The 15,036-nt window shown below is 41.7% G+C and overlaps 1 protein-coding gene across 2 annotated transcripts in view; it reads right to left on the bottom strand.

Annotated features, from left to right (window-relative positions):
• The window catches only part of nlgn4xa (neuroligin 4 X-linked a), a 187,993-nt gene that overhangs the window by 141,205 nt on the left and 31,752 nt on the right, over positions 1-15,036 (bottom strand). Inside the window, exon 3 of one of the 2 annotated variants that reach the window (XM_079813425.1) lies at positions 10,010-10,069. The exons of the other annotated variant lie outside the window; for it this stretch is intronic. Coding sequence (XP_079669551.1) covers positions 10,010-10,069 — 60 coding nt within the window. The remainder of the gene's footprint in view (positions 1-10,009; positions 10,070-15,036) is intronic. 2 annotated transcript variants of the gene reach the window in all.

The following is a 15,036-nucleotide window of genomic DNA, read 5'->3' as shown; positions in this document are numbered from 1 at the left end:
CGCCGATCTCCCTATTGCCTCAGGTCATAGCGAAAATCAGGGAAACGCGCCGTCCGGTGCTCCTTATAGCACCGCGCTGGGAGAACCAGATTTGGTACCCAGAGCTGGTGAAGCTGTCGCACTCACCCCCCTGGCCAGTTCCGCTGAGAGCAGACCTTCTCTCTCAAGCAGGAGGGTCAGTTTGGCATCCCCATCCAGAGCGATGGTCTCTGCATGTATGGGTGACCAACGGATACCCGTTGACCTGCCCGAAGGGGTTATGAACACGATTTCACACTCTAGAGCCCCCTCGACGAGGCGGTTATATAGTTCTAAGTGGTCGGTGTTCACTGAGTGGTGTGTTTCCAAGGGATTGGACCCACAGCAATGTGGAGTCCAGCGGGTGCTCTCCTTCCTCCAAGAGCTTTTGGAATTGGGCAGGTCCCCTTCCACGCTCAAAGTGTATGTGGCGGCTATAGCAGCGTTCGCTCAGACGACGCTAGGTAGCACGCTAGGAAGGAAGGAGCTCATCGTCCGTTTCCTCAGAGGAGCCAGACGGATGAATCCCCCGCGGCCCCAGTCGGTTCCTATATGGGATCTGGCCTTGGTCCTAGAGGCCCTGAAGGCTCATCCCTTTGAACCGCTCGAGACTGTGGAACCAAGGTTCCTTTCGCTAAAAACCGCGTTTCTGATAGCTCTGGCTTCAGTGAAACGCGTGGGGGATCTACACGCGCTCTCAGTGAGCCCGACGTGTATGGAGTTCGGTCCTAATGACTCTAAGGTCATTCTCAGACCGAGGCATGGTTATGTCCCCAAAGCGATCGGCACTCCCTTCAGGGCGCAGATTATCTCCCTCTCGGCTCTGCCAGCATCCGATGAGGGGGACGGTGGCAATTTCCTCTGCCCTGTCAGGGCATTGAGGGTTTATGTCACACGCTCCGCCGCCTTCAGGCGTTCTGAGCAGCTATTTGTTTCGTTTGGTGGGCGCACTAAAGGTCTCGCCTCCTCGAAACAGACCCTGTCCAGGTGGATAGTGGACGCGATTGCAACTGCATACGCTTCCAAACACCTGCAGTGCCCACTAGGTGTCAGAGCACACTCCACCAGAGGCATGGCCTCTTCGTGGGCTTGGGCCAGAGGGATTTCCATCCACGATATCTGTATGGCGGCAGGCTGGGCCTCCCCGTCTACGTTCGTGAGATTTTACAATCTGGAAGTTCCTGCCTTACAGGCGAAAGTGTTATCAGTTCAATAGGGCCGTTGGTTCTGCCCAGTGATTCTGCGCAGACATAGCTCACATACTGGTAGTAAGTTCGGTACTAGGCTCATGTGAATTTGAAGGAGACCGGCGGTGCCGTTCCCTCATTTACGAGACGAGCTGTTGTGAGTTTGAAGGTGACCGGCGGTGCCGTTACCTCACTCATATAACAAGATATTGTGAATTTGAAGGCGACCGGCGTTGCCGCTCCCTCATTCATGAGACAAGGTGTGGTGAATTTGAAGGAGACCGGCAGGTGCCGTTCCCTCATTCATGGGACAGGGTGTTGTAACCACCCGTCGTAAACCACCCGTCAGTTCGAATGAAGTGTCTGTATATGTGGTGGCCCGTTTTCCTTACCGGCCACCCTGCCCGAGCAGTGTTATGGTCCCCGGTTCCCTGGGATACATATGCTGTATGCGAGGCGCGCACGGCGTTGACAATATGTTCCCGTAGCGTAAGGAACTTACGCAATACGAGAGAACCTCTCGTAAGAGAACGATACTCGGTTACTTAACGTAACCTCGGTTCTCTCTAGAAGAGGGAACGAGTATTGCGTTCCTTGCCGTGCGCCCCGCAGGCTTTTACGCTTCAGAACTACGAAAACCGAATATGCAGCCCGTGAGCCCTGCTTATATACACGTGGCCACGCCCCACCTGTAGGCAAATGAAGCCAGGTGGGCGCGAAGCGCCCTCATTGGTCGCCACGTCACGCGGGCTCACCGATAGGCTGCTGCAGTTGCCAGCAGAGCAGCCAATAGCACGCTGGAATAGCCTGCTATGGTCTGCCAGGCTGCCGCACTGCGTTGACAATGTTACAAAATTAAGGATAATTTTGGGTTTTTCAGAAATCTCGAAGAAAGAATACTTTCCCGTAGCGTAAGGAACTTACGCAATACTCGTTCCCTCTTCTAGAGAGAACCGAGGTTACGTTAAGTAACCGAGTATCGTTCTTATTTGCATGCGTTTTAAAGCCTTGCCGGTTTCATTTGCGTGCGCGGTTTTAACATGCTCTTTTCCGATCGCGCGCACTAAACACCTGTCAAACACGGGATTACAGGACTAAGTAGTCGTCTTACTGCGCTAATACTGTCAAATACACACAAGGTTAACATAAACACAGAAGGTTATGTCTAAAGTGAAAGTAAAATTGTGTCTGTCTGTATATTAGATGCACGCAGGTCTTAAATTGACAGCAGCGCAGTAGTGAACACACTGTCCTTAAATGGACAGTTCACCTCTAAAATTATGTCATTATTTACTCACTCTAATATTGTTCCAAACCTGTATTAATTTCTCGAAGACAGAATTTTCATTTTTGAATGAACTATCCCTTTATACAACAACAAAAGACAAAGAGAAAATCACTCACTCTTGACTGAAAAACTAATACAGTAGCTTTAATAAGAAACAATGTATATTTTATAGTGCAGTCTATGTAGTGTTTTATTTTTACATTTATTCATTCAATTTCATACTTAAATGCTGCTGTACAACTCTGAGCTGCCAGTGTAAATCTTTATATATACTTATTTGATATTATACAATACACTAGGAATGTGTACAAGGGTTTTTTTTTTTTAAAGTAAACTTCTAAGTTTAAGTAAGGTTTTTCAATTATTTTAAGTAAAATAAAGAAAGAGTATTGCAATAAAAAATAGTCTTTTTTCTCCTTAACCTATTGCTGTTCCTGTCGCCTAAGAATAGAATAGCAAAAAACTGATGTGACAAGCCATCAGAACCAAACCGAACCGAAAACCGAGGTATGTATTGAACCGTGGACTAACTGTATTGTAGCATCCCTAATAAATACCATTACTAATTTCGGCAAATACATTTAAAAAATGCCATATATCCCCTTAAAACTGCACAACTGTAGAGTAAACACATTAGGCTATTAAAACAGTAATATTACATGTGTTTATGAAAACTGACATTATTTACTTATTTATTTTTACAAAATCACACTGTCTGTGGCCTCTGGAGAAGCTGCTTGTGCTTGCATAAAGTTTAAGGTAAAAATAACTGCAATTAATTAGCAAATATTAGTATTTTACTACTATGCAATTAGATAAACTGTTCATTCATTACATCACTTTACCTCTGTCTTTATCCCTTATCCCCATCTTCCCTGCATCAGAGGGCTTCAGTCTTTTTGACACTGTGTCATGTGAATTCGGCCATCCGTCATAAATAATCAGGCAACTTCCAGTGGCGCGAGCAGCCAAGCAACCTACAAAACGAAAGCAATCCTGTCTACATTGGATGCGGTGAGAGGCCCAACATTAAACTGATCGCGCATTCTATTTCTGTTGTTTTGTTGCTTTATTCAGTAATAGCCTATTTCGAATTAATATGAATAAAATAGTATCAATCATAAAAAAGGGGGGGGGGGGTCACTCACTTTGGCGCCCCTATGGATGAGTGGCGCCCCTAGCATTTGCCTACTCCGCCTATGCCGCGGGCCGGCCCTGGTTTTATGTGAATGAGTAGCCAGAGTGATTTTTACATCATCGTGAAGAAAACATTCTAGCCTACGTGATCCAGTTTTCTTTCTTGTGAAAGTCTTGTGAACAAACATTCAGTATGGGTTTTATGGCCTTATTTCAGTGACTTAAAGGTCCTTTTCTTCGTGATCCCATTTTTCAAACTTTAGTTAGTGTGTAATTAGGGATGGGCGATATCTTATCGTTTGCGATATACCGGTAAAAATTCTCCCCACGATAAGAATTTGTCTTCCCGCGATAATAACGATAAAGCCTAGTTGATGGCGCGACCCATCCGCACAGTGCCGTCGCTGGCCGTGTTGATGCCCTAAGCTTTATTACTTTATGATGGCCGTGGTGGCTGCGTTCGTCACTTAGTATATATGAACTTTTCTTGTGGTGCTCCCCGCAGCACTTGGTGCCCTACGCGGAGCGCGTGATGGGAGCGGCGGCACTGAATCCGCATCTCACGTGCAGAGCTGCAGAAGAGTTCATAGCTAAACAAGGGGCTGCCTGAGGGCAATCTGAACCTGTACATACAGATGTATTTTCACTCGCTGAGCACTTGGACTGACCGCTTAAGAGATTCGCTCCGTCTCAATCGATCGGTAAAGCAAAGTATTTCAGTTCATCTCAATGAATTTGCAGTATTTGACGCACAGTAAACACTAGTGTGAGGCGCGCGACTGAGAGCGCTCAGTGTTTCACACACACTCAAAGAGAGAGCGAGAGTCTTACACAACACAGAATTGACGTGCTACATGTAAACAATATCCTTTGTTGTATTTTCCTGTAAAATAAAGGTGTTTATTTGGAATTATTCAGCCTTTCGTGAACAGGAAGAGACGAATGCACAAACCAAACGGGAATCTCATTGGCTGGCGTGCACCTATAACTGTGCCTGTTTTGATTTCAGCAAATCAGTTTGAATGAGCGCTGACAACATGATTAATATTCATGAACCCAGAAGCTCATTAATCCTTAGTGCAGTTTATTTTTATTAGTTGGAGAATTCGTGGTATTATTTTATCAACTCAAATGACTGAAGTTCTATAATTAAATCCTTATTTGTAACTTTTTTGTAATCTGAAGACATGGGTGGGATAATTACTTTTGCTGTTTCTGCTATTTTTACCACTGTTTGCACCATGAGTGTATGAATAAATACAGAATCGGTTTACATTTAAAACTTGTCATTGATTTGAATTATTATTGTTTGTATTGTGTGATGTTTTTCAGCACAGTTGCACTATTTAAACATTACCTGCACTTTTACAGAAGACAATTATATCTGCAACTTTTCCATTTCTGAAAAGGCTGGTGTGGAATTTTACATAAAAAAAATAAATGTATATATATTATGTATTATAGGAGCCTATTTGATGACATGTACGTTTTAAGTAAGATCATTTGTTTTTCTGAGTCTGCATGCAGCTCTCACTTGTATCCAAAAACATGGGGAATGATACTACATTTATCGTCATTGATATCGTTATCGCAATAAATACTAGAAAATATCGGGATACATTTTTAAGTCCATATCGCCCATCCCTATGTGTAATGTTACTGTTAGAGCATATATAATACCTGTAAAATTATAAAGCTCAAAGTTCAATGCCAAGCGAGATATTTTATTTAACAGAAGTTCCCTTTCAAAGCCTACAGCGAACGGCCGGTTGGGACTACATCTCTGTACATCTTGCTTTAATTACGTCAGTAGAACAGTTTGTCGACTAACCTCCGCCCACAAGAGTACGCGAAAAAGGGGGCGTGGTCTTGTTGCTCCCGCGTGGATAAGAGGAAGTGTTGCGTTCGGTTGCGTTTGTATAGTTTGTTTGTCGCCATGTTAGACGCTGTTATTTTCATCCCGGAGTCAAGTCACCTTTGTTTGGCTTTTCCCAGGGACGCTGTACTTAGAGATCATTGAGCGCATGCATCCCCGTTATGGTGAGAGGCGTGACCTTTCCGGTAACGTGCGCTCTGCGTGCCCTAAGCTGCTGTCAAATCACAACATGGGAACAGCTGGCACAATCAGAACTCGTTACGTGTTTCTGAAGGAGGGACTTCATAGAACAGGGAAATCTTTCAAGCCGTTTTGAGGACAGTGAAAACAGCGGTATACAGATAAGTAAATTGTGTGAAAAATACTGTGTTTTTTTACACGCGAAACATGAACACATGTTATATTGCACACTGTAAACACAATCAAAGCTTCAAAAAAACACGCAAAACGGGACCTTTAATTTTTTTTTTCACAAACCAGGCATAAACGTCATGGTAACACTTTACAATAAGGTTGTATTAGTTAACATTAGTTAATGCATTAGTTAACATGAACTAACCATGAACAACACCTCTGTTCAGCATTAGTTAATCTTTGTTAACGTTAGTTCATAAAAATCCAGCTGTTCATGGTTTGTTCATTTTAGTTCACTGTGCATTAACTAATGTTCGCAAGATTTTAATAATGCATCAGTAAATGTTGAAATTAACATTAACAAAAGATAAATAAATGGTTTATAAGTGCAGTTCATTATTAGTTAATGTTAACTAATGTAGTTAACTAATGTTAACTAATGTAGTTAACTAATGTTAACTAATGAAACCTTATTGTAAAGTGTTACCAACGTAATTTTCTCAAAACTACAAACTTTTACATACATGCTGCTCACATATTATTGTAATAGTTTGTTTTGAATACAGTGTAAGACTTCAGCCATGAAAATTTTACAAGTAACAGAAATAAGCTCAAATGTCAGGGCATGTCAAAACACCTCCAGGGCCCAGAAAACAGCTCAGGGCACAAAAGGGTTAAAATAAAGTGCAAGCAAAAATCCTTTATGTATTGGTTCTCTATTATTACAAAAAGGTGTGTTCTTGCTAAATTGCTCCCAAATGTAATACTGATGTCTATCATAATGGTAGAATAAGTACCCTTAGTTATAAATATTGTGTTCATGTTCCTGGTCCCTTTATTCCCCAAACTTTACACATTGTTCCCTTATACCTAGACGTATGTACTTTATAGGTACACTATAATTACAGAATGTTACGCTGTAAAATTGTTTTACTTACGCAGTACTTTGCGGGCTGTAATCTAAAGTGTAACCCAGGATTATTTGATGAATAGAAAGTTATAACAGATTTAACAATGTCTTTACTGTCACTTTTGATCAATTTAATGTGTAAATGAATACAACTTAATGAATAAAAACGTACTGAACTGACACCAAACTCTTAAACTCTTATGAACAATACTTATTAATAAAATATAACCATACATATTACTTCATTAACATTCATAGTCATACAGGTTTCGAAAGGTAAGAAAATAAATGACAATCTTTATTTCTGGATAATCTGTGTTAGTAGGGAAAGTTGGCTATTAATGACCATGCAGTCTGTACAATGCTGAGCTGTTCAGTCAGTCTGTTCAGCTGTAACACAGATTTGTAATGCACACCAATACAGGGTAGACATGCAAGCGAAAACATGGCTGTAAAATATCATTAGAGGCAATTGTATGCCGATTATTGGCCTCACATCAAGCTGAAGTCAACTGTGGCTTCTGGACATGTACTGTATTTGATATTCATGTACTGCTACTGGGTCTCAAATGTAAGCTTTCAACATCAACCTTTAATAAAGCTGTTAAAGTAATGCCGTAGGCCCTCCATTCAGAGCCCATGTTAACCAATTAAGGCATGGTTGACAAGTGATATTCTTTCACTCATTCATTTCCAAAAGAAAGCTTTTTTTCTCTAAAGAGTCTAAAGAGTGTCATCCTTTTAACAGGACTACAGACAGATAAAATAGCTTTCTCTTTTATTTCTATGCATTTTAAAAGTCTTTCTGGGTGAGTTTTAAAGGTGGCAGGAAATTGCGGAGGCTGGTGCATTGCTGTAGGGTGATTTTGCAGGGGAGTCTTATGGCATAGGTACAACCTCAAGGGAGCCAGGAAGAGTAATTCATCGCCACTGCAGATGTTCACACAGACAGAGCATCGATCCTGCCCTTCTGAAAACACCATCTTCGTCTCTTCAGCACAAGAAGCGTTTGGTGGAGGTACTTACAAGACTCAAGACATTTTAAAGTAGCCTGATTTAAAAACGCAGAGATTAACTAGCGGTATGTTAATATCCCATCTGGACAGCTCAGTCCAAAGTCCAAGGCTATTTAAAATAGAGTTGATATTTTTTATTATTATAAATTGTTCTTTAGTTACCAGTTCAATATTCGTCACCAGATGATCATTTTTTTCTAAATGTATTTTTTATTTTCTTTAGATATTATTAAGTGTGCTATAATCAATCTTTTCAATTAGCCTGAATTAGACAAGCACCATTCATAACCCCACCCTATACCATTGTACCACAATGAGGTCAGGAGAACAGAAGCACAAAACACCTCAAAGTGTTCTGATTGGCTAAACATTCAGAATCTGAGAATCTGTCAGTGGCCCACAGTTACATTTTTATTTTATTCTAAATAAATTCAGGTGTGATATTTCTTGATAATGCAATCTTGTAAAAGTTAGCATCATTCCTTAAACAAACATTGTAACACGTTTAAGCCATACAGCACATGAGGACATTAAGTTATAAGGATTGTTCACCCCAAAATGAAAATGTGGTCATTTATTTACTCAAACTTATGTCGTTCCAAGCCAGTATATAAAGATATTTTGAGAAATATGTCTATTTGTTTTACTCCTCCATATAATGAAAGTCAATGGAATCCAAAACGTGTGTTTTGACATTTTTTTGGTCCCCATGAGGAAAACAGCTTATAAATCAAATGTTTTTTTTTTGTTTTGTTTTTTAAACATAAAAATATAAAATCATAATGTCTATGGCATTTCCCCACAAAACACAAAAAACTGTGTGTGTGTGTGTGTGTGTGTGTGTGTGTGTGTGTGTGTGTGTGTGTGTGTGTGTGTGTGTGTGTGTGTGTGTGTGTGTGTGTGTGTGTGTGTGTGTGTGTGTGTGTGTGTGTGTGTGTGTGTGTCTGTGTGTTCCTCCGAAGAAAGAAAGTCATACAGGTTTAGAATGACATGCGGGTGAATGAATTATGATAGAAATTTTGATTGAACTTTAAGTTAACTCTTAACAGCTCGAAAAGTAAATTTTGTAATTTTATTTTCTCAAATTTTCTGTGGAACTCTATCATCCCATTTGGAGGACATGTGAAAAAATAGATAATTATTACTTTCAAAAATGTCACTCTTCAGATTAAAATTTTAACATTATGTGATAACCCAGGTCACAGGAAGAGTAACAGCTATTTCAACTAAATTTGTGAACAATAGTATTCAGATTATTGCCCTACTGAACCTGGAAAAAGAGCAAAAGTAAGATGTTTCTTGTAGTATTTCCCCAGCTAGCTATGGACACATGTTTGCTATCTTCCATACTGATACAGGTATCAGAGGGCAATCAAAAAGTACAACATGTCTGGACAGCAGCAATCAATGATCGCACACATCACTCAGAGATCATGACAGCTGACTCCTCGCCAGCCACAAACCACAGTGAGATCCACTGCAGCAATTTATCAGATGTGTCAAGAGCAACCTGAAGACAACACCACATCCTGTGCCCAATATAAATCAATTAAATTACCATATGTTCTATGTTGCTTTGAGACGTATACGACATTCTTCACTGCTTTCATTCACACGACTCTTCCCTTTCTCAGCACCTCATAATGCATCATGCCTTGAAGTGCTATTCCAAGTCTAATGAGATGCAAAAGAGCAAGCTATTAATATTACAGTGCGAAGAGTTTCTTCAAACCAGCATCTGACAGGAGTTACAAATGAACAGATTTCCACTGTCAAAACAACACAGGTTAGTGCTCATGCTTCACCGGGCAATGAAGGAAAACAACAGCAAAACTGAGGAAAAAAGGAGGGAAACATAACTGTTTAATAATTTCTTTGCGGAGAAGAGAAAAACGCATGCAGACTTTCGTCAACCGTCTTTCACTTTGCAGCACTGGGAGAAGGTAATGTCTATGTTAGAACAAGTGTTATTTTATGGATGTTATTGAATTTTCTGCACAGGCATACTTTAGCCTTTTCACACAGCCTTTCAGCTCTGTGGTAGGAATCTCCAAAGAGGAAAGAGGTGTCAAAAAGGGGTCCAATGATGGTGCGCTTCAATGGCCAAAAAAGTTAAGAACTAAATTAAATAAAATTAAAGAATTCATTATGCTTTCATGCAAGTTTCAGGCTGGAATCTCTATTTTTTTTTTTTTTTATGGAAAAAAGATGGGGGAAAAATACCTTTATTTTCGCCACCCTCATTATTGGTGAAATCATCGCCTTTGACTGTGTTGGCTCCTACTGTCAACAACAGGGGAAAAGTAAAGAGGATAAATGGGGGAACAAACAGCAGCTTAAATATTATAGGAAAATCATTATTATTTAAATCTGGTAGAACAACCATTCTAACACATTGGGTATCAATCATTAGGGTTTTTTAAATTAATAAACAATGTACTTCAGCTGATAATTACAAACATTATTTTTCCTATTATAAAAATAATACTTATTAGTTTTGCATTTAGGTGTGTAAATGAGGGGGAAGAATAAAGTGTCTATACCACAATGATATAAATAAAACAAAAGCAAAAACAAACATAAAAAAAAAACTTGCTTTTATCAAATGCAAAATTAGCATCAGTTGTTTCTGTAAATGACCTTGGCTCATTACATATACAGCACTGTGTGTTAACATTGGCTCACACTGAGAGATCATGCAGGTTCCAATATTTCTTCTGTTAACAGAGGATTGTGGGATGTCAAGCTGTATAAACAAAAGCAAGTAGCATGTAAATCACTAGAGTGTGAACAACACACCCACCATGCTGGGTCATAAGTACTGCACTACAGGGATTACAAGGTTGGACTGTAGAACGACTTATATAATAACTTTGCCAGGAGGTGATTACGGAACAGATAGTGAATAATTATACACTTCTTATGTCAATATTTTTTTTTTTTTTTTGATGGGGCTGTGTACAAAATATGATTTCAATAATGCACCACAGTAGTCTCAACCTAAAGGCTAGACCTTTTCAGCTGATTGGATTTATTATTATTATTTATATTTCTTAGCTAAGAAATGACAAATAATTAAAACCTGTGCAATTTAATGCTGAATTTAAGAACAGGATTTCCAGGCATGATACAGTTGGATGCCCAATGATTAGCAACCTTGCTAGTCTGCATTTTCACTCTACTTTACTCTATGAATGATGACCCTATAACAGTAAATGTCAAGTATTAAAAGAGAGCGAAAGCGAGAGCGAGAGAGAGAGAGAGAGAGAGAGAGAGAGAGAGAGAGAGAGAAAGCTGCTTTCCTGCAGAGATACCAGTTTCCAAAGTCTGTGCTTTTACAAAATTACAAATCCTACAGTAAAATTGTATTTATGTACTCAAAATGTATTAGCATATGTCAAACCCCACATTTAGATATTTTATTTAGGTTAGCTGACGTATTTGAATCATTGTTCTACTATCAAGATTTGGTTTTATATCAAATTGAATGATATTCTCTTGCATTATTTCTCTGCATTGTGCCTTCCATTTTTCCCTTTTGTAATAAGATGTTTTGTTCCTGCTGATGAAAAGTAGCCCTACAGCGTGATGCTTCCACCGCCATATTTCATTGTAGTGTGTATTGTTAGGTTTGTACCACACAGATCTATTTGACTTCTAGCTGAACAGCTCTGTTCTGGACTGTAAATCTTTCCCATCACCACTGTATCACTGTTATGAATTTTGGCAAACTCCAGAGATCCTTTTACATGGTTCTTTCTGAGTAATGACTTCTTTTGTACCACCCCCCTAAAGAGGCTTGTATTATACAAAGCTTTGCTATGGTGCAGCTTTATGTCTTCCCAGCCACAAAAGTGAACGTTGGATGGCTTCAGACCAACAAATGAAAGCTTTGCTATCTGTGCCAAGTTCTACACAGATAGGGTTTGGGAATGGGTTAATATGAGAAGATGTAAATTCACTTATATTAATAACAGTAAAATCAATAAAATGTGTAACAGGTAAACATTTAAATATTATGTAATGTGCTACATCCCTTGATTCTACTTTGTATTTAGTCGCTATTGGGCAGAAACCTTGTATCTCCATAGTTTGTCCTTTTTTTTCATAAATTACTATTGGTCACCATTTACATCTGTCTGTGAGCTTTGCAAATATTTAACCAATAAAAAGCAACCTTAAACTGTTGGTAATACCCCATAACTCCACTCCACCCCACCTCAATCGTGGGCCTAGAACCCTATTAGTAAATATGACCCACTAAGTCATAGCCAAAAAAGCCTGTGCGTAGCTCTTAATCTTTTATAACATTAGATTTTGGCCAAATGACTAAGTGGCCACAATACAATAGCTTACAATAACCTGTAAGTTGATGACAACATAATGCCACTTACTGCCTCAGTTCCAATATTTGCTGGTCAAAAACCTTGTATCTCCATGGACCCTATTTTAAAGATCTATGGGCATGGTCTAAAGCGCATATAGCACTGCAAATAGGTTGCCTAATTCTGATACATGGAATTACTATTGTGGCAAGCTCCCAAAGCACTCGTCAGCGTTGTCATGGAAATGGAGTGGATCCAATTGCCAGGAGGCGGAGTTGAGGAATGAGAGCCACCTGAGAGCCATCAGTAGAGGAGGATATAAGCACAGCAGAAAGAAGCTTATGGGGAGACCAGATTTCCCAAGATGAGACTAACACGTTCTCTGAATCTTTTCTTCTGTAGGCTCCAGTGACTGTTAAGGAGACTCGGTGCAGTTCGTCAGCAAATTGCCACACATTCACTTCTGAACTGAAGCACCAGTTTCCCGGCACTTGGGAACGTCTGCACTAATTTCAATCTTTGTCACTCAATAAAGGCCCAATTAATTTCACCACGCATTTGAGTCTGTCTCTCTTTTCTCCTGCCACAACTGGTGGAGAATGCGGACATGTGAGAATTGAGGGCAGATTTTTGGACCTCTCTCTCTCTCGCTCGTCTCCTTACAGATCAGGCTCTCTCTCGTTCTCTCCCTGTTACAACATGGAGGACATCTTACGCCGACTGACTGAAGTCTCACTCCGCCAGCAGAGGTTTTCAGAAGAGTTAGCTGCACGTCAGGAAAGGGCAGAGAATGCGTTTGAACAGCTCCACCTAGGGGCGGCCATGCAAGTTCCACTACCCAGTCCACAAACCACAGCCAGCAAACTACTCACCAAGTTGACAGATCTGGATGATGTAGAGGCCTACCTCCACACATTTGAATTTGTGGCTGAGCGGGAGGGATGGGAAGAGACAGAGTGGACTGGCATTATTGCGCCCTTTCTAACTGGGGAAGGGCAACGTGCCAATTATTCATCATCCCCCGCTTCGGCCACTGATTATGCAGCATTAAACCGGGAGATATTGGCTCGGGTGGGGCTTTCACCTGTGTGCGCAGGACAACGTTTCTTCGAGTGGGCATACGACCCTTGTGTCCCGGTTCGAGTACAGGCAGCCCAACTCTCCAGGCTAGCCCATCTATGGCTCCTTACTGGCCAACCCACTGCATTGCAGAGAAAGTGGTGGTAGACAAGCTGCTTCAATCTCTTCCCGAGTACACCGGAAGGCTGTGGGGATGCGAGATCCAGAATCGCTGGGTGAGTTGGTGCAAGCGGTGGAATTAGCGGAGGCGGCTCAAGCACATTCGAGAGAGAGCTGGAGGATTTCCCCGGTGGGTGCTGAGTGACTGACGACCGCTAGAGGCCACCTCTAGGCCAGTAAGCAGACCAGTCATAACAGGGCCCTGTGATCAGCCCATGCCCACCAATCCCAACCCACCACAAGTGCGGGCATGGCTGGCAGGTTGCATTGTGCACCATGCTATACCCTCTGGGGCACCAGAAAGGAGAGTGAGGGTTGATGGGCGCCCAGTGAAGGCATTATTGGATTCTGGCAGTTTAGTGAGTCTGGCCCGTCCAGATGTGGTACAAACGGAGGTAGAACCGTGATGCCCATTACCTGTGTGCATACCCCAACCTCATCCAATACCACACTTCATTGTGGAAAATGGTCTGCTCTACTGTGTGGCGATGAGGAGGGGTGAGGAAAAGCGTCTTCTGGTGGTGCCCCATACCAAGACGGAAATGGTTCTGACCCTGGTCCACACTGGCAGGGCATCTGGGTCCCAAGAATACACTCCAGCGGATCAGGGATCGGTTCCACTGGCAGGAATAAATCAAGAGTGAGGCGCTTCTGTAGAAGTGTCAATGCACATCCCCACAGAAACCACCCTCCAGCCTCCTGATCCCACTGCCCATCATAGAGGTGCCCTTTGAATGGCAATGGCCCCACCAGGTCCATCCCGATGCAAAGTCAGCTCGGGGTCATGAAGACATCTTGGTCATAATATATTATACCACCCGGTATCCTGAGGCCGTTCCACTCCGGAAGGCCACCTCCAAGAACATCGCCAAGGAGTTGTTCGTCCTGTTTAGCCGGGTGGGCATCCCCAAGGAGATATTGACCGACCAGGGTACTCCGTTTGTCTCCCGGCTTATGGTGGACTTCTGCAAGTTGTTGAAGGTAAAACAACTCCATACCTCAGTCTACCATCCCCAGACAGATGGATTGGTTGAACGTTTCAATCAGACTCTTAAGGGAATGCTGAGGCAAGTGGTAGCTGAAGATGGGTGCAATTGGGACCTCATGATTCCCTATGTGCTGTTTGGGGTCCGGGAGGTTCGAAAGGGTTCTACCGGATTCACCCCCTTTGAGCTACTTTTTGGGCGGCAACCACGAGGGCTGTTAGATGTGGCCAAAGAAGCCTGGGAGGGCCAACCATCCCCACATCAAACTCTGATTGAACATATACAGGAGATGAAGGTGAGGATAGACAGAAGGTGCTTCTCAATATCCCTCCTCGTTTCCTTGCTCCTCCATAGATGACCCGGAAACTGACCGAGCTCAGCCATCTTGTAGGACATCTCAATTCTCGAATTGCACCGTGAGGAGGCGAGGATCTAGGAGTGAGGAGGCTTCCTGAGGAGTCATGAGCAAGGATACACAGGTGTATCCTTTGCGGAAGTGTTTTATCGACTAAACGTGACGCACATATTAATTCTCCTCCCCCTTCACATCTTGCCACGGTTTATTCATTAGGCTATTATTATTATGTTTACATGTAGGGTACAAGACACAAATATATATCAAATAACAACAACTGACAGTTGCAGAATTATATCAAAGCACAAGAAAATGAAAAAAAAAAAACTGTAATAGCCTACTATA

This window comes from Gobio gobio, assembly GCF_949357685.1.
Source record: "Gobio gobio genome assembly, chromosome: 3".
Lineage (NCBI taxonomy): Eukaryota > Metazoa > Chordata > Actinopteri > Cypriniformes > Gobionidae > Gobio > Gobio gobio.
This window is presented reverse-complemented; position numbering and strand designations above follow the sequence as displayed.